General features: G+C 40.8%; 1 protein-coding gene across 4 annotated transcripts in view; it reads left to right on the top strand.

Moving 5' to 3' along the window:
• The window catches only part of CACNA2D1 (calcium voltage-gated channel auxiliary subunit alpha2delta 1), a 683,143-nt gene that overhangs the window by 375,712 nt on the left and 282,495 nt on the right, over positions 1-24,936 (top strand). For all 4 annotated transcript variants that reach the window (XM_073328631.1, XM_073328632.1, XM_073328633.1 and 1 more), the window contains exon 6: positions 20,823-20,952. In XM_073328631.1, coding sequence (XP_073184732.1) covers positions 20,823-20,952 — 130 coding nt within the window. The remainder of the gene's footprint in view (positions 1-20,822; positions 20,953-24,936) is intronic.

The following is a 24,936-nucleotide window of genomic DNA, read 5'->3' as shown; positions in this document are numbered from 1 at the left end:
ATGGCATAGAGCAGTGGTGGGCAATCTGTGGGCCGCATGAAGCCCATCAGGGTAATTTGATTGCAGGCTGTGAGATATTGTGCTGGCATTGACCATCTGCAGGCACGGCCCCGTGCAGCTCCCAGCGGCTGCAGTTTGCCTGTTGCAAAAAAAGTGAACATCGTTCTGGGATGTATTAGCAGGAGTGTCATAAGCGAGAAGTAATTCTTCCGCTCTACTCTGATTAGGCCTCAACTGGAGTATTGTGTCCAGTTCTGGGCACCACATTTCAGGAAAGATGTGGACAAATTAGAGAGAGTCTAGAGAAGAGCGACAAAAATGATTAAAGGTCTAGAAAACCTGAGCTGTGAGGGAAGATTGAAAAAATTGGGTTTGTTTAGTCTGGAGAAGAGAAGACTGAGGGGCTATGATAACAGTTTTCAAGTACATAAAAGGTTGTTACAAGGAGGAGGGAGGAAAATAGTTTTTCTTAACCTGTGAGGATAGGACAAAATGCAATGGGCTTAAATTGTAGCAAGGGAGGTTTAGGTTGGACATTAAGAAAAACGTCCTAACTGTTAGGGTGGTTTTGCACTGGAATAAATCGCCTAGGGAGGTTGTGGAATCTCCATCACTAGAGATTTTTAAGAGCAGGTGTCACGGTTCCTCCCCCACTCTGAACTCTAGGGTACAGATGTGGGGACCTGCATGAAAAACCTCCTAAGCTTATCTTTACCGGCTTAGGTCCAAACTTCCCCAAGGTACAAAATATTACCCCCGTTATCCTTGGACTGGCCGCTACCACCACCAAACTAATACTGGTTACTGGGGAAGAGCTGTTTGGACGCGTCCTTCCCCCCAAAATACTTCCCAAAACCTTGCACCCCACTTCCTGGACAAGGTTTGGTAAAAAGCCTCACCAATTTGCCTAGGTGACTACAGACCCAGACCACCCTTGGATCTTAAGAACAATGAACAATCCTTCCAACACTTGCACCCCACCTTTTCTGGGAAATGTTGGATAAAAAGCCTCACCAATTTGCCTAGGTGACTACAGACCCAGACCCTTGGATCTTAAGAACAATGAACAATCCTTCCAACACTTGCACCCCCCCTTTTCTGGGAAATGTTGGATAAAAAGCCTCACCAATTTGCATAGGTGACCACAGACCCAAACCCTTGGATCTGAGAACAATGAAAAAGCATTCAGTGTTTTACAAGAAGACTTTTAATAAAAAATAGAAGTAAATAGAAATAAAGAAATCCCCCCTGTAAAATCAGGATGGTAGATATCTTACAGGGTAATTAGATTCAAAACATAGAGAACCCCTCTAGGCAAAACCTTAAGTTACAAAAAAGATACACAGACAGAAATAGTTATTCTATTCAGCACAATTCTTTTCTCAGCCATTTAAAGAAATCATAATCTAACACATACCTAGCTAGATTACTTACTAAAAGTTCTAAGACTCCATTCCTGTTCTGTCCCCGGCCAAGAGGACTACAGACAGACACAGACCCTTTGTTTCTCTCCCTCCTCCCAGCTTTTGAAAGTATCTTGTCTCCTCATTAGTCATTTTGGTCAGGTGCCATCGAGGTTACCTTTAGCTTCTTAACCCTTTACAGGTGAGAGGAGCTTTCCCCTGGCCAGGAGGGATTTCAAAGGGGTTTACCCTTCCCTTTATATTTATGACAGCAGGTTAGACAAACACCTCTCAGGAATGGTCTAGATCACGGGTCGGCAGCCTTTCAGAAGTGGTCTTCATTTATTCACTTTAATTTAAGGTTTTGTGTGCCAGTAATGCATTTTAACATTTTTTAGAAGGTCTCTCTCTATAAGTCTATATATTATCTAACTAAACTGTTGTTGTATGTAAACTAAACAAGGTTTTCAAAATGTTTAAGAAGCTTCATTTAAAATTAAATTAAAATACTGATCTTATGCCACCGGCCCGCTCAGCCCGCTGCCAGCCTGGGGTTCCATTCACCTCAGCCGGCAGCAGGCTGAGCAGGGCCCTGGCTGGCAAGGGGCCGGCAGCCTGAATTCCAGACTGGCAACGGGCTGAGCAGGGCCCTGGCTGGCAAGGAGTCAGCAGCCAGAACACCAGACTGGCAGCGGGCTGAGTGGCTCAGCCCGCTGCCGGTCTGGGATTCAGTCCGCAGGCTCCTTCCAGACAGGGTCCCAGCTGCCGGCCCCACTCAGCCCGCTGCTGGTCTGGGATCCCGGCCCTGACCACATAGAGTGGGTACCTACCTTCTCCCTAGTTCTAGCCCATTCTCTTCCTCTCTCTCTGCACTGAGCTGAAGGTGGGAGTGCACTGAGCACTGGGCTGGGGGTTGGGGTGTAGGGTCTGGCCAGGAGGTAAAATGAGGGTTGGGGCAGGAGGTCTGGGAGTGGAGTGCTTACCTGGGCAGCTCCCATTTGGTGTCAGGGGTAGGGGTGGGAATGTAGGGGTTGCAAGAGTCAGGACATGAGGTGTACGGGGGACTGGGTATGTGTGTGGGGGATGCAGTAGTCAGGGCAGGGGGTTGGGAGGTGTGAGGGGGTGCAGGAGTCAGGGCAAGAGCTGTGGGGGAGCTGGGTATTTGTGTGGGGGGTGCTGGAGTCAGAGCTCGGGTCGTGTGGGGTGCAGGGGTCAGGGCAGGAGGCTGGGGTGTGTGTGGGGTACAGGGGTCAGGGCAGAGGGCTGGGGTGTGTGGGGATTCAGGGGTCAGGGCAGGGGGCTGGGGTGTGCAGGGGTCAGGGCAGAGGGCTGGGAGAGTGTGTGGGGAGGTGCAGGGGTCAGGCCTGTGGGCTGGGGTCGTGGGGGTGCTCCCAGCCCCCCTACCCTGAGCAGCTCAAGGCAGGGGGCTGGAAGGGATATGCACTGATTCCGTCCCACGGCCCTGTCTCCACCTCTTCTCCGCCTCCTCCCCAAAGCAGCAAGCCCATTGCAGCTCTGCTTCTCCCTCTCGCTAGCAAGGGCCATCAGCTGATCGGCAGCAGGGAGGGAGAGGAGGAGGGGCAGGAACCCAGCACGCTGGGGGAAGAGGCGGGGGGCCCTTGCCTACTCTGCAGCAGCTGCTGGCAGGACCAAGCTTCTTCACCCTGCCCAGGGAAAGGGGAGGGGGGTGGAGAAGAGCGGGCCGGGACGGGCAGGATTTTTAATGGCATGCTGCTGCCTGCCGGGGTCCCAGCATGGGTTTGGCAGCGGGCTGAGCGGGGCTTGCGGCTGGGACCCGGCAGGCAGCAGCGTGCCATTAAAAATCAGCTCGCGTGCCATCTTTGGCACGCGTGCCATCAGTTGCCGACTCCTGCTCTAGATAATACTTATTCCTGCCATGAGTTTAGGGGACTGGACTAGATGACCTCTCAAGGTCCCTTCCAGTCCTATGATTCTGTGTTCCATATGTAACTTGTGGGATTTGTATTTGGTTTGGTATATCTACTGGTTTTCTGTTTGTGTATTTCAGTGCAAACAGTCAGAGTATAAAGCAACAATTAACATCAGCATGAAATGATGAGTTAAAGTTTCTACAGAGTGTTAAACATCTAGGGTACTAAATATTACTATTAACAACACTGAAGGCTGTAAAATTGAGGAGGGGATAGGGCAACAGCCAGGAGTATGCTGCAAACAGTACTAGAATCGGACTAGGGACAGCTGAAGACAGGAATGCATTATGAGATGGAATCAGAATTCAGGTGAAGGCTGTATATGGTACACAACAAAGACATGAGGATCAGTTAAAGAACTCAAATTCATAACTATCCAAATTCAATTGGCTTTCATGTTGTTTTTATAGCTAAATACCAGTGAAGTACTTTGAGAATTTAAGTATCAGAGGGGTAGCCGTGTTAGTCTATAAGGTGCCACAAAACTCTTTGCCGCTTTTACAGATCCAGACTAACAGACGTATTGGAGCATAAGCTTTCGTGGGTGAATACCCACTTCACTGGATGCATCTGTGGGTGAATACACACTTCGTCGATGCATCCGACGAAGTGGGTATTCACCCATGAAAGCTTATGCTCCAATACGTCTGTTAGTCTATAAGGTGCCACGGGACTCTTTGCCGCTTTTTGAGAATTTAGCAGTTTGTATTTGCTAGGGATCTGGTCCATGAATCATAGGGGAAAAAAAAAGGGAGTTCTGCCATTTTTTTCAGTAGAAGCAGGATTGGGCTCTAGACTGGAGCTTTGGTTTGACATGTATCTGTTGCATATCCTAATTTATCCGAAATGCTTTGGGCTGGAAACCTCACAAGATCAGACATTCTCAGTAGATGTTCAGCAAAACTGGGCATACTTTTTTCAGATTGCATTACATCTGGTTGAATACCTCAGTACAACCAGTTCCAAGGAAGACAGGGAATTGTGTTTTTGTTTTGTTTTATAATAAAAATAATCTAATGGATCTTTTCTGAACTTCCAAAAAAGTTTAAATTTGGTTTTAGATTAAGTAACAATTTATTTTATTCAGACCAAGTCATCCACTCGTGGTATAGACTATCAATCACCCCACTACCAAAGCCAAAGACACTTTAGCAAAATATTAGGCATGAGCAGAGAGGCAGAAAAAGAAAGACAGAAGGGTCAACCACAAAATGTTCCAAAGCTCATGCAAATGTTAGAAAGAGACACAGAAACTTTCTGGAAAAGTCAGTTGAAGTCTCGTTTCAAATTGTTGAAGGAGTTGAGCAATGGGACTCTTCACATAAAGATTTCACAGAATTAAAAACAGTTAAAATTTGATGAACACAAGATGTATGTAGTGCTGAAACAGGTAGTCACATTCAAAAAGTCATATTTCAGGAGTAGGCAGAAAAAATGACTGATGGTGCTACTTTATGGTCATATTTGGCCCAGAATCTTGGAGTGAGAACCACACAGGACAAGATGATGTACCCCCATCCCATGTGACCCCTTACTTCCCTCAGCAGGCCCTCTGTGTTTTGGGTTATATTGTGGTGAGGAGAGCAAACTCCATGAGTGTGCGTGCAGAGGCTGGGAATGGCTGGAGCTTTGACTCTGCCTCACCAACAAACCAGTTAGCTCAGCAAATCCTGACTGGAATTTGCTTGCTACTATTAAGTATATGATAAATAATGATGCCAGGGCATCTTGAGCTGAATATAGTAAGGGTACAGAATGGTGACCCACAGCCTTTACTTTTCTGTCTCCTTATGGTGCACCATGCTTTTGTCAGTGTGCCCAAATGGCTTACACAATCTGGCCTGGAAAATGTAAAGCACTCTGGACTTGGTGAGAAAGGGAATGAGTAGACCTGTGAGTGAGAGCCAGGAGGAAGATAGCTGGCTGCCAGGACAGGCAGTGCCAGCATAAAAGATATCGCCAGTGAAGCAGGCAATGCTTTTATCTCCAGTGCATAGGAATTGGTTTTAATTATGTAAAATGTATCATGAAGAGAACTTCATCAATCTTCCTAGTTACGTCATGACTGTCCCAACTCAGATCTGCAGAGAATTATCTTGCACTTTAGTGGATATACTGTCCTGTGTGGTTGGGAAAACATGTTGTGATTTCCGTAGTATGGTTGGTTAAGTTGAGCTGTATGGGAGTAAACTGTGACTCTCAGAGATGAGATGGTGATTCTTCTATGGCTATGGTGTATTAATCCTGAGGCGAACTGCTCTACAGTTAGCTAGAATAAAGGGACGACAGAGTGTGGCTGGTTAGAGTGGGTCTGTAGTCTCTCCATAATGTAAAGTGTTGAGCCTTTGAATGACACTACAGAATCAAGATCTAAACTTGCTATTGAGTTTTGCCCAAGAAAGTTTTTAACAATGGACTTCAAAGGGGAAATTGTCTCACACAACTTTGTACATCATTAGGCTTTGTGCAGGGAATGCTGTTTTTGTTTTGGACAATGGGATCCACCAATCCCAGGTGGCTGCTGGGCTTCACCGGAGACCTTTGTAGCTGCTGTTCCAGGCTACAAACTGAAAAACGGCCTGCAGGTGGTGAGTGTGCGCCACTATGCATGGGGTTGTTTCTACGGGATCCATATAAGTTTTGGACCGGTAGCCCCTCCATATTGACCTATATGGGATCAGCATAAAACTCCCTCTCAGTGGTGTAAATGTTTAGATGTGCCAACTACTGCACCTCTGCTTCACCATCTCTGAGAATAAGGGTCATGCATCTTGGTATTCACACCTGGGGTAGTTTCACCAATAATTAACACCTTTCAAAAGTTCTCATTTCTCTCTCTCTCAAGTCCATTTTGTCCAAACACCAGGATAATCTTACACATCAAAGGAACATAGCATCCTTGTTTACCTGCTCTTGAAATTCCTCTGTGTACATTCCTCTACATTCATCTTTACAAAGGAGGCAGTTTGTGCTCCGTCTGCACTTGCCTGTCTTAGAACTCCTACAGTTACTGTGTAAATGTCTAGCTCTAGCACCTTTTCCCAGTGTAGTCTGAATTGCTGATAAGCTGCTGTCTAGTCAGGTATAATTGCTGCTGCGATTTAGTACTTTCATATCAGCTCTCCTTTGATTGCTGCTATATAGTTTTAATTTGGTTGAAAATGATCTCATTCCTCAAAGTCATTGCTCAACATCAGTTGTCCTGTTTTTCAGCTGTGGAAATCACGCCTATGAATTTTAGTCTCCTGCACTCAGACTACATTTCCACTGGCTGTTAGGAAAACCGTGCTTAATCTTTTGTTATTTAAGTAAGCACACTCCTAGCTTTTGATGCACCATTTAAAATTAACAAAAAGGTTCTTGCTTGCAAACATATTATTTACTATACTGTTGGGAGAGGAAAAACACAACCTAATAGATCAACATTTTTATTGTACTCTTTATGTGGTTTGCTTTGGAAGATGGCATGTTTTAGTTAGCTTCTATTTTTAAAATCAAGATTTTCAACATGTACAGTAAATTCAGCTAGCTAAAGTTCCACTTTGATTGTTGGGAAAGATAAGGACATTGCATGTGTCTCTTGAAAAATAAATAGATTAAATCCTGAATTTCTACCTGGATGACTTCAATATCCAATTTTAAACCTTGAAAAGAATTGTTTCTGATAAGCCCTAAATTCTCAATGCTTTTATGTTAGGGCTGTTGAATAACTGCAGTTAACTTACGCAATTAAGTAAAAAAAAAAACTAATCATAGATTAAAAACATTAATCACGAATAATCGCAGTTTTAATCGCACTTGTAAACAATAGAATACCAGTTGAAATTTATTAAATATTTTGGATGTTTTCTACATTTTCATATATATTGTATTCTGTGTTGTAATTAAAATCAAAGTGTATATTATTTTTATTACATATATTTGCACTGCAAAAATGATAAAAAAATAGAAATAGTATTTTTCAGTTCACCTTATAGAAGTACTGTAGTGCAATCTCTGTTGTGAAAGTGCAATTTACCAATGTAGATTTTTTTGTTACATAACTGCACTCAAAAGCAAAATAATGTTCAGCCAATCGCTCAGACAAAACAAGTTTTCAGGTGACATTGTAAACAAGAAGCAGATAGTATTAATTCCTGCAAATATAAACAAACTTGTTTTGTCTGAGCGATTGCCTGAACAAGAAGCAGGACTGAGTGGACTTGAACTCTCTAAAATTTTACTTTTTATTTATTTTTGAATGCACTTTTTTGTACATAATTCTACATTTCTAAGTTCAACTTTCATGATAAAGAGTTTGCACTACAGTACTTGTGTTAGGTGAACAGAAAAGTATTATTTCTTTTGTTTTTTTACAGTGCAAATACTTATCAAAAATAAATACAAAGTGAGCACCTTACACTTTGTATTCTGTGTTGTAATTGAAATCAATATATTTGAAAATGTAGAAAACGTCCAAAAATATTTAAATAAATGGTATTCTATTGTTTAACAGTGCGATTAATCATGATTAATTTTTAATTGCTTGACAGCCCTATTTTATATACATTATTGGAATACAGTCTGTTCCTAAGCATTAGTGATAGCAATTACCATATTGTATGACTTATTTCAGGCCCATTCCTACAAATATGTATGTGAGTAATTTTAAACAGACATGTGGACCCACCGAACTCAGTGGGACTATTCACATGAGCAAAGTGACTCTGTGCATACAAAATCTCAGGTTTCAGACATTTCTAGCAGGACATCAATGATCTAGGGATAGTTTCATCTTTTAAACTGGGACTTCACTAAACTGTGTTTTGCCACAGATTTCCTACATAATCTTCATCAAATTACATACAAACTTTCTAAAGTGACCATTGATTTTTGTTCATTCTTTTGAAACTTGTTTCCTTAAACTTCTCTGCCTCTATTTTTCCATCTGTAAAATAGTGTTGTGAGTTTTACTTCATTAATATTTTTCAGGGCCACATATTGCACTTATGAATACCATGGAAATGTCTATAAATAAATAAACCACTTGTCCGTGAGTTTAGCATCAAACTTTCCTTGACAGCTACAGATTATAAAATGCTGACATATTTGAAATTGTTCCAGGAAAAAAACAGTTTCTATTCTGATTTATTGCTAATTGCTGTATCCCTATCAATTTCTATTTTTAACAAAAAAGAAAAAAATACGTAGTTTTTCAATAGTGTATTACTAAATGATTTCTTAGCCCTCAAAATATTTCCTTGAGTATCACTACCAAATAAAATAATTTGTGGCTAATAATAAACTAGGTGTGGGAATGACATTCTATTTTTTGATACAAGTAATACATCTGTTGTTATGAAGAGCCACCTAGGTTTAGGTGTAGACTGGAATATTTGGTTCTATTCAGAGGACTGCCAGAGTTTTGCCAGTGACTCACTTTGTGATCTTAAGCAAGCTACTTAGGGCAACGTTCTCAAAATTAAAATTAAACTTTAGACAATCAACTTTTAAGTACTTGCACCAAATGCCTTTCTGCCTTAGGTTTACCTATTGGCCAACTGGTAATGATGCCTAGCTCATAAGGAGCTTTCATTGGACCTGTTTGGGGATTTTACATCAGGAAACATTCAGACAGAAAATGCCCTTTTTGTAAAAATTGAAAGTGTCATCTTGAGTTTCTCAACTGGAAAATATGGAAAAAATTGAAATGGTTGAAACATCGCATGTCAACGTTTTTTAAGCTAAAAATTGTGGGTTTTCATTTTGAAGTGACTTTAATTTAGAAATTAATTTATACTAAAAAAGGCTTTTTAAAAAAGAAAGAGGTCAAACTAAAAACAGAAATTATCCAAATAAAATAGTTCAGGGTTTTTTTGGTGGTTGTTTTCCAATTTTTTTTTAGATTTCAACTTTGTCCCAATTTGGGATGAGAAAAAATGTCAAAATCTCATGGGTGGGGAAAACTGTTTCTTGCCCAGGCCTATTTAACATTGAGTTCTCTCTTTTCTGTTATTGTGATACTCTTCAACACATAAAAAAAGAGCTAGAATGTCACTTTAGCACTAAGTCTGCAACTGTGATCAAGAGCAAAATGTTCAAAAACCACTTAAATGACTTAGGAGCCCACATCTTATTTCCAAAAGTGACGCAGACACTTCAGAGCCCAATTCCCATGTAACCCATTAGTTATGGGAATGACACATCTCATGAGACTTAGGCTTTTGAGCCCCAGATCCATAAAGGTATGTAGGCCTTGCTCCACTCAGCCTTGCAGCCTAGTGGAATCTTCAGGTCCAAATTAGGTGCCCGGACACCCTATAATATTCACAGAGAGAGTAGGATGCCTAAGAAAGTGATCCTCAAAGCCAGCTAGCTGAGGGCGTGCCACCTAAGCTAGCCAGGAGTGAAATGCTGAGGAGCACAGTGGGGAGATGTCTGCTTACAAACTTATCTAAGTCAAGCCAGCCGCTTAAGTAGCCCATATCCTACCAGCTGAAATTGTGTCTCTCTGCATCTCAGTCTGTCTCCCGTTCATGTGCAATACCTCTCTCATGCTCACTCTGTTTACATATGCCCCCAGCTGCTTTGTGCAGGTTCTGTGCTGCCCCTACACATAATGGGCATCCTGCCTCCCGCCATCCTGCTGCAAAGTCTGAAGGGTGTCAATCAGGCCTTAGCCATGCTTCAAGATTGGGTCCCACTGTCAAGTTAGGCCTAGTTTCAAGACCTCTGGGACTTTGGCTTGAGCGAGGGTGCCGAGGTGCTTGTTAACTTTGGGGCAGTGTCAGGGCTGAGGTGGCCTTGTGATTAATGACTGGCAGAAACTTAGGCACTTTTATAGGCTTTGGCAGCAGCTGAGCAGCAATTTTGAGACTGTCATTGGTGCCTAAATAGCAGATTTAGGTGCCTAAATGCATCCAAGGCTTAGAATCTGAGTGCCTAAGTCCTTTTTGGAAATGGGACTTAAGGTGCTTATTGTAAAGGTTACCCTAGGCCTTATTTGAGCCGTGAAAGTAGAAATAGATCATTGCTCCCTCCTATGACTATTTAAGGGCTAACCATAATCTAACCTGCTGTAAGTAAGCAGCTGCAATATACTTTTAAACAGCCCTAGTACTTGCATAGCTTTATGACTGCTAAATATATGTATTGTATATTAACAATTCTTCATTGACATTTTATGTAATGCAATTTTTCAGCTGCTAGAAAATTGCTAAATACATGTAGAAGGTTGTGACAAAAGTGTAAATGGTTTTACTCTGTGTGTGTGTGTATGTGTGTGTGTGTTCACGTGAGTGTGAGTGTGGGACTATATGCCCAGTACATGCTACAGTAAAATTCTGAATAAAATCACATGCTTCTGTCTACTGCAACCTCTTGATAAAGCTCTGGCAAAAAGAATGATCACATAAACTAAAAAACACATTCTGCTCTGAATTCAATCACTGATAATTATTAAAACAATTTGTTAGACAATGTAGACAAGTCTGACCCTAAGCACCCCTGTATGGTCTGTATTGCAGCCTAGAATGTGACAAAAAGTTAAACCTAAGAATATGGTTGGCGGACCACTTGCCTCAGGAGGTGGGAAGATGATCTTTCCATCTGCAGAATGGTCAATCTGTCATATTCCATGAGCACTTCATTATTTTAAAATATATATTGAATTATTTTCAGTGCTTTTAATGTTGTTCTATTCATCTTAAATATTTGTTTAAATTAACTATTGCATGCCAAAAAGAGAGTAGATTATTAAAAACAGTGAATCAAGCTTTTACATTTAGGTAATTGTTTTGCAGAGGGTTTTTTTTCTTGATTTGTAATATCTCGATTTAATATAAAACTACAGCATGCTATCAAATTTTTAAAAAGTCTTAATAGGATAATGTTTATTTGAATAATTATTAGGGCTGGTCAAATAATTTATTATAAACTACTTATGTGTCTTTTAGTCCTTGATTTCTGTTTGTATATTGCTCTTGAAGAGATCCCAATTTGTATAAATTTGTTCATTATACTGAGTTGTACAGTGAACGATCTATGCAAGCAAATTTCACCCTACGGATAGTTTGCAGATTATTAGATATTCACACATTATTTGATATTCATTATTCATCTAAAGTCAAGTGGTATTCTTACAGGTCCTTGATTGGCTGGCCTATCCATTATTTATTTTTGAACCCACCTGAATCTAGCAATATTGTACCATGAAATGAATTTAGTTTTTTGATTGACTGGATCGTGGCTCCAGGTTTGAAATTCACTTTTCTTAGAATGTACATGAGAACAAAACTTTGCGTGTAGAAGTGTTCATGAGAACTCAGACCAAAAAAGATTACAATCATGGTGTAACTGGATGCACTCACCTCATGCGATCACCCCCTGGCTGGGTGTGTGTGTCTGCAATTCTCTCAGCTTATGGTGACCCCTGTTGGCTGTTTCTCAGGTGGGTTTCTGTGTCTCAGTCCTCTGGCCCAGTCACACGCAGTTCATGGGTACCCAAACATATTAGACCCCGTCCAGGGTAACAGGGCCTGTCTCAATGGCCTCTGTCCTGTCCTTATATGTAGCCCTAACTCTGGGCTCCGTGCTCAGTCAGTCCTTTAATTTCAGCCCCTTCTGAACTGCCTTTCAAAACCATATCTCCTCTCTCTTATGGAGCCGTCTCCTTTGATCCCAGCCCTCCAGCTGAGCCACCACCCAATATTAGTTCATTAGATCTCCCTCTGGGGTATATCAAAGTTCAGTATTGTTGACCCTCTTCAGGGTATTCAGTCCCTTCTCTGAAACTAGTTCAACTTCCTCCTCAGGGAGCCTGTGGCTGGTGGGGGGACCCAGGCCCACCCACTACTCCATGCCCCAACCCAGGGACCCTATAAATAGCAGCCATCTGCTGCTTTTCTGTAAGTCTGCTGCTGTTGTTGCGACTGTTCCCTGGGCCGCTTCCCATGTGGACCCTTCACCTTCACCCTTACCTAAGGGCAATCTTTTTTTGAGTCCCAGCAGCTAGCCAGGAGCTCCTTCTTGCTCCCCCGGTCCCTGCCAGGCACTGCTCTGTCCCTGCTACTGTGGCTCTTTCAGCCAGCCAGGAACACCATACTTGCTCTTCCAGCTCCAGGCAGTAACTGAACTTCTCTAGCCCTGCAGCCCCTTTTATATGAGTCTGCTGGTCCCTGATTTGCTGCTCCCCTACAGCTCCTCTGTAGGCCACCTGGAGGACTCACCTCAGCATGGTGCCTCTGGGCCTAGTACACCCCATCACACATGGTCAAACCTAAATCTTATTTGAATTTCCATAAATTTTGAAAATGTTTCTCACTCTAAACCCAGCTCATATAATTGGGTGTTAATTGTTTTCAGGGGTGGATTTGAGGGGTAGAGGATTGCATGTAATAATCATAAAACTTGAAGCCCTATCTGAGAATAACATTTGTGTGGCAAATCTATTTTAAAAAGCCAAAACAAACAAACAAACAAAAAACCCAACAACAACAACAACAAAAAAACCCAACCCTGTGATTTAACAGCAGGTAACTCTGAAAATTCTGGGCACATAAAATTTGCCTTGATACTTATTTCATTTAAAAGGAGAAGACACTTTAATGGTGGTGATATTACATAATGGCTTATTCTAATAATATTTTTCATTAATGCATAAATGTGTCAATTAAAGGATACTGTGAAAATTACCACACATGCCATTCCCAAGCAAAAGATTTGGATATGATCTTATGTTTCTCTTTATTTAATTAATAAAACATATTTGAGATTTAAAAACTAAATAATAGACACATCAATATATTATATGAATAAGTGCATTAGGAATTCTAAAGTAGTGCTATTTATTATCTCCATGTTTGTGGACTTATAATAATGAGGGGTAAGCCATTTTGGCTAAAACGAGAACCACTGAGAATTCTAAACTCTACATTCAATCTGAACTCAAATTGTATTGAAAAAAGTTTATTTGTTTATTCATTTCATAAGCTTTGTATTTCTTGGCTCTAGCAGCGTATGGATATGTGAGGATAAAAACAACTCTTGAGGCATCCAAATGGAGCCAGGGCTCTGGAAATTTCTCAATTCTTTGCTTTCAAAATTTCCAGTTTTTGTCTTGTGACCAAAGAAGTTTACTTCTTTTTTGTTCCACACATGATTTGGATTACTCAAACTACCAAACAATTGGAGGGGTACCTATCAATAGCCTCTGAAAATCATTTTATTTCCAGAACAGACTGTAAATATATATGTTTAAGCTGTATTTTAAACGATTACAAGGTAGCCTTTAGAATTTCCTTTTCTGATGCAGCATGTTGCATGATTTGTAGTAAAAGTATACAGATTCTACCTGTCTCTTGGTGTAAGGTTGCCTGTCTCTGTGGTATGTGAGCACTCAGAATGTATTAAATATCTACGTAGCTAGCTTTTGTCAGACTACATAGAAGTCACTGTGGTTTACTCATATGCTTAAAGTCAGGGACATGCTGAAGTGTCTTGCTGAATTAGGGCGTAAGGACTGGATCTTGCAAACTCTTGCTCCTGATATTTATTGTTGTTGTAATATATTATTCATATTGTGACTGTGCCAAGAAAGTCAAGACAGGTTTTGGTCCCACTGTACTAAGCTTTGTACTAACACCTATGAAGAAAGGACCTGAAATAATTTCCAGTCATAGGCCTTAATCCTGCAATTGATTGGGACGCAGACATACCTGCACAGGCCCCATTGAAATCAAACAGGGCAAGGTAAATTGCAAGATCAGGGCCTAGGAAGTCAATGGCACATTTCTCCTGAGTAAGCAAAACATGCATGAAAAAGATTTGCAGAACTGGCCCAATTTCAGACAAACCATATAATTCAGGCCATATCCGATGAAGTGAGCTGTAGCTCACGAAAGCTCATGCTCAAATAAATTGGTTAGTCTCTAAGGTGCCACAAGTACTCCTTTTCTTTTTGCAAAGACAGACTAACACGGCTGTTACTCTGACATCTGTATGAGTGTATCTGTATCTACTGGATTATCACTGGAAAAACTTCCTTGAAAACATGGTTATGAATGAATGGCCTGATGAAGAAGGGGAAGCAAGGAATTCCAAGCTGTATCTGTTAGCATGGTAGAAGCCATCAAGATGAGTGGATCAGAAATGCAAAATGAGCATATAGGAGGCTGTGGTGGAAGGAGCATAGCAGTGAGATGAGGACAAAATAAAGCAGTGGTTTTCAACCTTTTGTCATGTATGGACCTCTAACAATCTTGCATGTAGGTGCGGACCCCTTTGGGAATCTTAGGCATAGTCTGCAGATCCCCAGAGGACCACGGCTCACAGGTTGAATGCCACTGTTCTGTGGTAATGACAACCTTTCATGGACCCCATAGACAGTCTGTGGACCCCTGGGGTGTCCGTAGACCACAGGTTGAAAGCCACTGAAATAAAGAAAGATGTTGGTAAGAATTAAGTGAGGCAGGAGCTTGAAACTGAAGATGGAAAATTTGTGCAAGGCATGAAGACTTCTATGGGAAGAGACAAAGAAGAGAGTGACACAGAATAGCACCATTTACTCCTCTAAATTCATAACACCATTTTTATGATTGAATTCTTTCTCCTACATCCAGTCTGTGATGTTACTCATAAATAAGGAAGTTTTGCAGCCATACAAAACATATTCTCTAGGCAGCAGAAACATGTGACAGTATTAGGTATGTCAATCCCTGTCCATGCCACACAAGCACAACAGGTTTCTGCAACTATAATTTGTCTTTGGTTTGAATTTGCATCTGTTTAGCAGCTAATAAAGCTAATTCTAGCTGTCATAGCATACATCTACCCTGTGCCATTTGGCACCTGTGTTAAATCTTTTATGATACTTCAAGAGTAACTTTCTGGGTGTGCAGCTCTAAATAATCTGCCAAAAGAGAACAATTCAAGAGTAATTTTTTTGTTTGTTTCAGTTATATGGTATTTTTCAAACTACAGTTCTATTTTTCAGGCCATCTGTTGCTAACAGCTACAAGAAGCAGGAATCAAAAATATTTTAATGTATTTATGGAAGGAATTCTTGGCTTATCACCCTCTTAATGCAGTCTACTGGATTTTTGCTGGAATACAGCATGAACAGAGATCTTAACATTATAAGAAAATTTTATAGCAGAGGGGGGAAAAAATCTACTCGCCTTCCTGTTACTATCATGATGAAAGAGCAAATTATATTTTACTTCTCTATCTAAAACAAACTAAACTTAAAAGTAATCAAAACCTCAACCCGCTCTCCACAGAGGAGTGGGAAAAAGTTTTCTGAAGGTGTTTGTCTATATCTGTAGTCGGTAGGTTTGTTTTCTATATATGTCTCTCAGTGCCACCCATTACCATACTATCTGAGCACCTTTTGCGCCTGAATGAATTTGCATTCACGACAAGCTGGGTGAAGTTGGGAAGATAGTATCTCTAGTTTACATATGGGTTACTGAGTCACATAGGCCCAGATCAACACAGGGACTTAGGTGCCTAAACCCCAGATTTAGGTGCCACTGCAATCCACAAAACCCCCATTTGAATGCTGCTTAACCCTGCCTAAACTCACTAAGCCCCTACATTTTCACTGTAAAAGTCTTTATATGCTTACATTTCTGTCTCTGGGCATACATGCAATCTCTCACTCTAGGCATCTGGAAGCCTAAGACCCAGCATAATTTTCAAACCAGAGAAAGGTAGGTGTTCTCCCACCTATCTCACCTGCAGATTGTGGTCCTTTCAAAATTCAGCTGGAGGAGTTTGTGGTGTCTTTCTTATAATCTTTAACCACTGGTTAGAGCACTCACTCAGGGTGTGGGAGACCAGGTTCTAGTCCCCGTTGACCTGATAAGGAGAAAAGGATTTCAATACAGTCTCCTGCCTCTCTGGCAAGCACCCTAACCACTGAGCTATGAGAGATTCTGATGAAGGTTTCCACATTCTCTTCTGTTGAAGCTGTTCCACTGTGGAAAAATAATTAAACAGTCATTAGGTTCAAGATGAGTGAGAATGACTCTGTTGCCAGGTGGTCAGGGCATTCACCTGGGTGGTGAGAGACAAGGGGCCAGTCCTCTTACTCCTATGACCATTTAGTTATGTTTCCAAAGTGTAATAACTTCAACAGGAGAGACTGAGGGAGAGCCATATCAGAATATCCCTTAGCCCACTGGTTAGGGCACTTGCCTCAGAGGTGATAGGATTTGAATAGGAATCTTTCTTCTCATCAGGCAGAGGAGGGGAAATGAATCCAAGTCTCCTACCTTCCAAGAGTGTTTTAATCACTGGGCTGAAAGTTATAAGGGAAACACCACTGTTTCTTCCTCCAGCATTTCTTGCAAGAACAGCTGAGACACCCAAGTGTGCCTCATACTGAGAGGGATTCCCAGCTGTGGATCACAAGCAGAGACAGACACCTACCTACAGCACAGTCTTAGACACCTAACTTCTTGGGAAGAGTGGGATTTAGGATACACCATTCTCATTGGTATCTCCCTTTGGTTAGTTTAGGCTGCTCCCCTCTCATTGGCATTTCCCATTGCTTAGCTTAGGTATCTCCCTGCCTAACATGCTGTTTTTTGTGGATACCATTCTTAAGCACCTATCTCTCCCCATGCAATGCATGGGGAGGTAGGCACCTAACCCAGGGTTTGTGGATTCCAGTGATTTTTCAAAGTGCCTAAAAGTTAGGTGTTGTAATCAATATATAAGTGTCTTTGTGGTTCCAGGTCATAGAGTTCAAGGGCCTGATTGTTGGGTGGGGGGGAATGGGGAGGTAGGGATGAAGTCCCCAGTTTACTTCAGATCAAGCAGTAAGCAACTTGGCCAAGGTCACAAAGAAGGATTATGGCAGAATCCACATTTCCTGAATCCTAACTAAATGCGTTAGTCACAACATCCACTGTCCTCTATTCTGCTTCTGAACTGTGCGTGCATGGGGAAAAATGTATTTCTTAAAGTTAATGTCCTAAACTGGTACAAATATGAATTGAAAGGAGAAATGGATGGTATCTGCTAAACAGGGCAGGGAGAAATTGGTCTGGAGATTTATTTCCGAGAAATAAGTGAGAGATTTTGCTGAATGTCAGTGGTAGTAAGAATGTAATTCAATAAGTGTAGGCCGAGTTCAAATAGATGGAAAATTAATCTTCAGCTTCTGTCTCCTGTGGGATTTTCCTGTGCCATTATTGATTGCATTTCAAGCTCCTGCCTCAGGAGAGAAATTGGTTGGAGTTAGATTTTAATTGTATTCACAAGCTACATTGGATTACTTTCCTTCACAATATATGTGCTTTGTGGTATGTTTGTGAAAACAAAGTTGGTCTGGATATTAAAAATGTACCCAATACGTTTTAGTCTATTGATAGAAACATAATTCTTAGTTTTCTCATTGTTATTGTGTGATTAATATGTTAATGGGAATACACTGGGTTTTTTTCAGTCTTGGACAGTGTTACTCTGAGTCTAGGTTATTCTAATTCAGATATATTTTTCAGGGGGAACTGGTAAATTCCTATTAATTACTGAGAAACCGTCATGACAACTGGATTTTGTCAATTAGTGGCTAGGAGTGAAATTCACCCAGTTTGGAAGGACCCAGGCACCATTTAAACCACTTGGTGCCTGTAGATTGTGGAGGGGATATAGGCAAATGTGTTGAGAATGGGGTCTGGGTTGTACCCATTGTCATCACAGTGGCTCTCTATGCCAGCCCAGAAAAGGTCAAAAGTAGGCACTTGAAGGCAGGCTGCTGGTGCATTTTATATGAAACCTTTGGGCCCAGTCCCTTGCATCAGGGGGCCACAGAGACAGTGGATGAACTCTCAGATCTACATAGTTCTCCCTTTGGGTCCATGGAGCATAGACAGAAAAAATCAGACACCCTGACTTGATGATCTCTACAGCAAGAATTCTCATCTGGGGGAGGAGTGCTGGGAGAGTTTCAGAGGGTCTTTGGGGCTAGAGTTTGTGTGAAAGCATAAGGCCTCTGTGTGATAGCTCAATGTGGGGATGGACCTGCAACCTCTTCTCCATGCCAGGCGGGTGGGGTGTGGGCAAGCTAACACCCTCTCTTTCCCAAAAGAATAATAGGAGGAACAAAGAGAGATTACCTCGCCCAGAGAGCCCTCTGGGATATGTGCCTTCCCCTTCTTGGCAAGAGGCAATCATCTGAGCCTGTATTTGCAATCAAATATTCTAATATACCTTACCAGAACTGAACTGAATCCTTGCAGAAAAGAGATTGCAGAGATTCATGTTCAGACGAATATGGAGTTTTCATAATCCTTCCAGTCAAATATGAAAGCTCGCTCTTGGGAGCACTACTTTTATGGAAAACAGACTATAGTGAAGCTTTGAAATAAATAAACCCCGCAAACTCAAAACAAATAATCTTTGTTGAGAAATAGAGAGGAAACACTACATGGTTCTGGCATTTTGTAGTGGTAATGTGGCTTGACGGCCCCCAGCATTCTTTTCTGAGCATGTCAACATAGAGTTTGAGACTGTTAGTGCTAATCTCCAAAATAAATGACAGTGCTAAGTATTTTTGGTGATTTGTTTAATTGAATGGTTTGCAGGCACGAGAGATATTTTCTCACATCCACAACCTGTTGTTGGGATCTCATTTACAGCATTAGTCTAGCTCATTAGTTGGACAGCATGAGGCCAGAAAATAACTTATGAGCACCACACCAAAATTTGCTAAATATTAGGTGGCATTTCAGACATGGAAACACTTACACTGCCCTGTAATTGAATTGAAAAGCAAGAATTATGGTAAAACATTAATTGGGCCAAATTACATTGTGTCTAGAGCAATGTTAATGTTCCATCATTTTGAACCATACACAAATACAGACGTCTATAAAAAAATCACTGTTTTTTTAATCTAGTATGATCATTTAAAATCAAGATATAACACCAAGAACTTCTTACTGAGACTATGGTTGCCTTGATATTTGGTTGAGTATGATTCCACCACCTCCCTAGGTAACGCATTCCAGTGCTTCAACACCCTCCTAGTGAAAAAGTTTTTCCTAATATCCAACCTAAAACCTCCACCACTGCAACTTGAGACCATTATTCCTTGTTCTGTCATCTGCTACCACTGAGAATAGTCTAGAACCATCCTCTTTGGAACCCCCTTTCAGGTAGCTGAAAGCAGCTGTCATATCTCCCCTCATTCTTCTCTTCTGCAGACTAAACAATCCCAGTTCCCTCAGCCTCTCCTCGTAAGTCATGTGTTCCAGTCCCCTAATCATTTTTGTTGTCCTCCGCTGGATGCTTTCCAATTTTTCCACATCCTTCTTGAAGTGTGGGGCCCCAAACTGGACACAGAACTCCAGATGAAGCCTCACCAATGTCAAATAGAGGGGAACGATCACGTCCCTCGATCTGCTGGCAATGTCCCTACTTATACATCCCAAAATGCCATTAGTCTTCTTGGCAACAAGGGCACACTGCTGACTCATATCCAGCTTCTCGTCCACTTGTAACCCCTAGGTCCTTTTCTACAGAACTGCTGCCTAGCCATTCGGTCCCTAGTCTGTAGCGGTGCATGGGATTCTTCCGTCCTAAGTGCAGAACTCTGCACTTGTCCTTGTTGAACCTCATCAGATTTCTTTTGGTCCCATCCTCCAATTTGTCTAGGTCCCTCCGTATCCTATCCCTACCCTTCAGCGTATCTACCACTCCTCCCAGTTTAGTGATAGAGTGGACAGAAATGCATCACTAATAATCTAGACAGTTATGTTTGACTGGTTAAGATCTTTATTATTCTTAAAGACATTGCAAAATCAGTGTCTTTGTGTATAATACTCAAAATAACAATATAGTGACAGTTTATTTTTATATTTATTATTTCTGTTCCAAGTAGTTAACTGTTATGGTAAGTTAAACAAAAATCCTGTGAATATTTATATCATTTTCCTTTCCGTTTTGTCTCTTGTTATAGGCCAAACAAGCCATTTATGTAAAGTCTACTTATGAAAGAAATGTACATTGTTGTAGCAATTTAGGATTTGCAATCTGCAAGATAATTTCATGATAGGAATATGGAAATAAATCGTATTTACACTTTTCCACCTACAGCTTTAGAATGAGCTTGTAGCTCTGATTATGAATAAGTGCCATGCAATAAAATTAAATGCTCTTGCGTTGCATTTTTTTTGTGTATGTGTTTTACTTGTATATATTAAATATGCATCTGGGAGTATAGTGCTGGTTTTACCTTTTCTTTATGTCAGTTTTAATTCTACTGAGTTTAATGGGGGATCTCTTGGTTAAAACCAGTGTAAGGGAGGATAATGTGTGTGTGATAGTGTGTGTGTGTGTGTGTGAGAGAGAGAGAGACATATACGCACATCTAGCTATTAGAGAAAGTTTGAGTCTATTCTGTGCCAAGAGGCAAATATGAATACAATTGTTCTTAACATACATTTTAATATTTTGTCCTTTGAATGTCTTTCCTTTAAAGTCTGAAAAGAATGAGACTGAAACTGGAAGCCAGAGAATCAGACCAGTGTTTGAAGAAGATGCTGTTTTTGGGCGACAAATATCTTACCAGCATGCAGCAGTCCACATACCAACAGATATTTATGAAGGCTGTAAGTAGCATGTGAACACATGGTTTTATAATTATAATAAGTGTATTATGTGCACCCCATTCATAAAAGCAAATAGATAAGTGTGCCTATTTTTCATTTGTGTTTATATCTCTCTGAATGCTTTTCTTTTAAAGAGCTTCATATATGGTACATTAGGCATGATATTCATATTACAAGCTAGAAAAAGCCTTATTTAGTTAGACTATCAACTATCAGCGAGAGGTAAAGATCTGCTGAGAGAAGATCTGAATTTGGGAAACAGATCAGGGAGCAGGAACTGTGAAAGTAAATTCTTGTAAAAAGAAAAGGAGACTAACAAATTTATTTGAGCATAAGCTGTAGCTCACGAAACTTATGCTCAAATAAATTAGTTAGTCTCTAAGGTGCCACAAGTCCTCCTTTTCTTTTTGAGGATACAGACTAAAATGGCTGCTACTCTGAAACCTGTAAATTCTTGTGAATGTCCTAATTTTCTCATCCATTCAGTCTTTGTGCTGTTTTCTCATTTAATCCAAACTATTCTCGACAGCTCTTCCTTAGATGGTTTCAGCCTCAGGCAGAGATGAGCACTGAAAACATCTGAAGTATTCCAAAAGCATATACAGTTCACTGAAATTGCATGCTGTTCAAGATGGTAGTACTTACACTGCGTGTAGCTTATATGAAGCACTTTTTGGTGGACCAGACCTTTAGCAGAGAGCATTGAATGAGTTCTCTTCAAACTGAGCCAGTACAGGAAACAATAGCGCTCAAGTTTCCAAGTAAGTAATCACAGCAACCCAATATTCAGTATTAAATTGTCTCTCAAAATAGAAATATTTTCTTGTCTGAAACTTCATAAAAAGGTACAATATGAAGTAGGAAGACAGACAAGAGATGCTACACGCACATAGAAATGCCTGAAAAATTATGAGAGGAGGGATGTCTCTTTTAGTTCTGTAGTTAGGACTACTCATTTTTATTCTGCAGACTTTTCTAGTCTGCCAAAATCTCATCAACAGGGATGAGACTCTAATCTGACCTGTATTTTTTTAAAATTCAAAGACATCATTGTGTGTCTGCATCTCTAAATGACAAAGGAGTGAAAATGACAATGTCAACAGGATTGGGGAGGGGGGAATCATAGTGACTGGTATTCCTCATATGGTTGTCGGAACGACACAGATTTAGAGGATTATTCTGGGATTCTGACTTTAATAAAGGCTGATGTTCATTTTAATTGAAGGATTAAAGTGAAAACAACAGCCATTTCCTTTCCTTATTTTTAGAGCTTCTTACGTTTAGCTGCTAAAATCTTATGAGAAATCATATGGTTCCCATAACTGGGAGGCTAATTTTTTTAATGCTCTATGAATTGAGATGTGATTCAAGGCCATAGGAATATTTAAAGGGTCTGGATTTGTGTTAAGGTTCTAGGCAGGATTTGTAAAAGGCAAGTATATCCCATAGAAATATTTCTAAAGTAATTTTACTAGCAAATTGTCTGTTTAATCTAAAGTGAAAAACTTGTCACTTCCATAGCACAGGTACAACTTTCGTACTTAATTAAATGGATCTAAAAGATTAAAATGAAAACACTTTATAAGAGAGGACTGTTTCATAACTTGTGGTGGATGTGGTTCATAAGAAATTCATTATTTTTTGACGTTGACCATCACATTAAGTGCCAGAATAAACTGCCTGGTGATATGACTTTTGATTTAGATTCAGAGAAGAGAAAGTCTTCAAATCTGTTAGATTTCTCTGTCGTCTCCCCTCCGCCCCTCCCCCCGCCCACACACACACTTGCTACAGGGTAATAACTTGCTACAGGGTAATAACTTTTAACTTTGACTTATAAAGTTACAAATTATCTTTGGGCCCCAACTTGTAAAAAAATCATAACTCTTGCAAGTTACAGATTACATATTTAATGAGCACGGAAAACAGCACCAGATTTATTTTTTTGTGGCAAAAGACTGTAACATCTGGAATCTAGCAAACAAGTTTGGATAGTCATGTATCAACAAATACTGTTTTTACGCTAGGATGTAATTCTTTATCAAAAGCAAATTTCTTCAACAACAAGAACATTTTCTTTTTTGTCCATAACCCAACGGAGAGTGATAACGTATTTTCAAACTGATGTTAATTCATCATCTTGCTGAACAGTGCTTTTCAACATACTGACTCAGCTTTTGGTCCCCAGTACATAACAAATAGTCGTACAGTTTGAGAACAGTTTGATTGGCAGCTCCTTGACCACACTAGACTGCTGTGGGCTGTCTAAAGGCGCTATTTCAGTGAATACCTCTGAAAAACAGTGGGTGAGACATAATTTACAAGCTTTAGAGTCTGAGATCAAATATTTTTTTGTAAATGAATTATAGCTTGGAAAACAGGGTTATGTTTTTTTAATGTTTTATTTTTTCTTATATATCCGGGGGGTGTGGGGGTGGGAGATATAGAATTGGAATTTTAGATCTCACAGAACAATCTTGAGGATAACTCCCTTGAATGCTCTACTCTCAATTGAGATTTGCCTGTGCAGATCTCGTCTCTTGACATACCCTGCACTTGGCATCACAAGCTAGAAACAATGGTATTGAGGGCCAGGTACATTTCTCCTTATGGGACTGAATATTCACTGACGTCTTTGGACCACAGCTTCACCTATCTTCAGTTCCTTTCTTGATGCCTAAAGTATGGGCTTTAAAATCACAGATTCCTCACCACTGATATTTATATTGGCTTCCTCGTTTTACAATCAGCCCTGCATCGGGGTGGTACATAACTGCATCTCCCCAGGAGCAGACTGGAGAACAAATTTGTGACTGACAAGAATTACAATTCACTCCTGTTGGTGTGGAGAGGGAGTAAGTTTTATGCCATCTCTTTTTGTGGAAAAGCTTACTCCTTGCTATGTGATGTGGGGCACATCCAGGTCTCCTGGTCACTGCTTGCCATTCTACATCCCTTCCCTGCACACATGCTTGTAGAAGGGAATAAAAGGCAAGTGGTCTGTGCTCTTGTACCTGTACCGGGAATCACAGTCTGAATGGGGTCAAGCAGGAACATAAGGGGAGCCTTAATCTCCATTTCTTGCCTGCATGGCAGAGTATGGACTGGAAGTCTTGCCAAAAGGGAGGTCTTGGGTCAGCCTGGCTAAAACTGACACAAGCCAGGCCTATAATCTTAGGTCTCAAGATAAAATCAAAATTCTGTTCAAAACGAAAAGGGCCCTGGAATCAATTTTCTGTTACAGGGTTTGGGAAATTGACATGCATCTCCTGTTAACAATTACATACTTTTCATGTCTAATTCCTTATACAAGGCACTGGAACTTTACTCTTCTCCTCTCTAAGCAACTGCAAGCCAAATCAGAGACAAACTTCAGCATAAGGCAAGGAAGGTCAGTTGCTCTCACAGTTTGCAGCAAATGGCAAATTGTGTGAGTCAATGGTAGCTCCAGTTAAACATCTGTACTGGTGTCACTACAGACTTTGGAAAAGGTGCTCGATGAGGTACCAATGCAGATACTTTTTATAGGGTTCAGAGTAGCAGCCGTGTTAGTCTGTATTCGCAAAAAGAAAAGGAGGACTTGTGGCACCTTAGAGACTAACCAATTTATCTGAGCATAAGCTTTCGTGAGCTACAGCTCACTTCATCGGACGCATTCAGTGGAAAATACTATTTCCCCATGTTTATTTCACCCCCCAACCCCCACTGTTCCTCAGACGTTCTTGTCAACTGTTGGAAATGGCCCACCTTGATTATCACTACAAAAGGTTCCCCTTCCATCCCCCCCCCCCCCCCGCACCCCGCTCTCCTGCTGGTAATATCTCACCTTAAGTGATCACTCTCCTTACAGTGTGTATGGTAAAACCCATTGTTTCATGTTCTCTATGTATATAAGTTTCCCCACTGTATTTTCCACTGAATGCATCCGATGAAGTGAGCTGTAGCTCACGAAAGCTTATGCTCAAATAAATTTGTTAGTCTCTA

Source organism: Lepidochelys kempii, chromosome 1 (assembly GCF_965140265.1).
Source record: "Lepidochelys kempii isolate rLepKem1 chromosome 1, rLepKem1.hap2, whole genome shotgun sequence".
Lineage (NCBI taxonomy): Eukaryota > Metazoa > Chordata > Testudines > Cheloniidae > Lepidochelys > Lepidochelys kempii.
The sequence above is the reverse complement of the archived record's forward strand: the minus strand, read 5'-3'. Positions and strand labels throughout refer to the sequence as shown.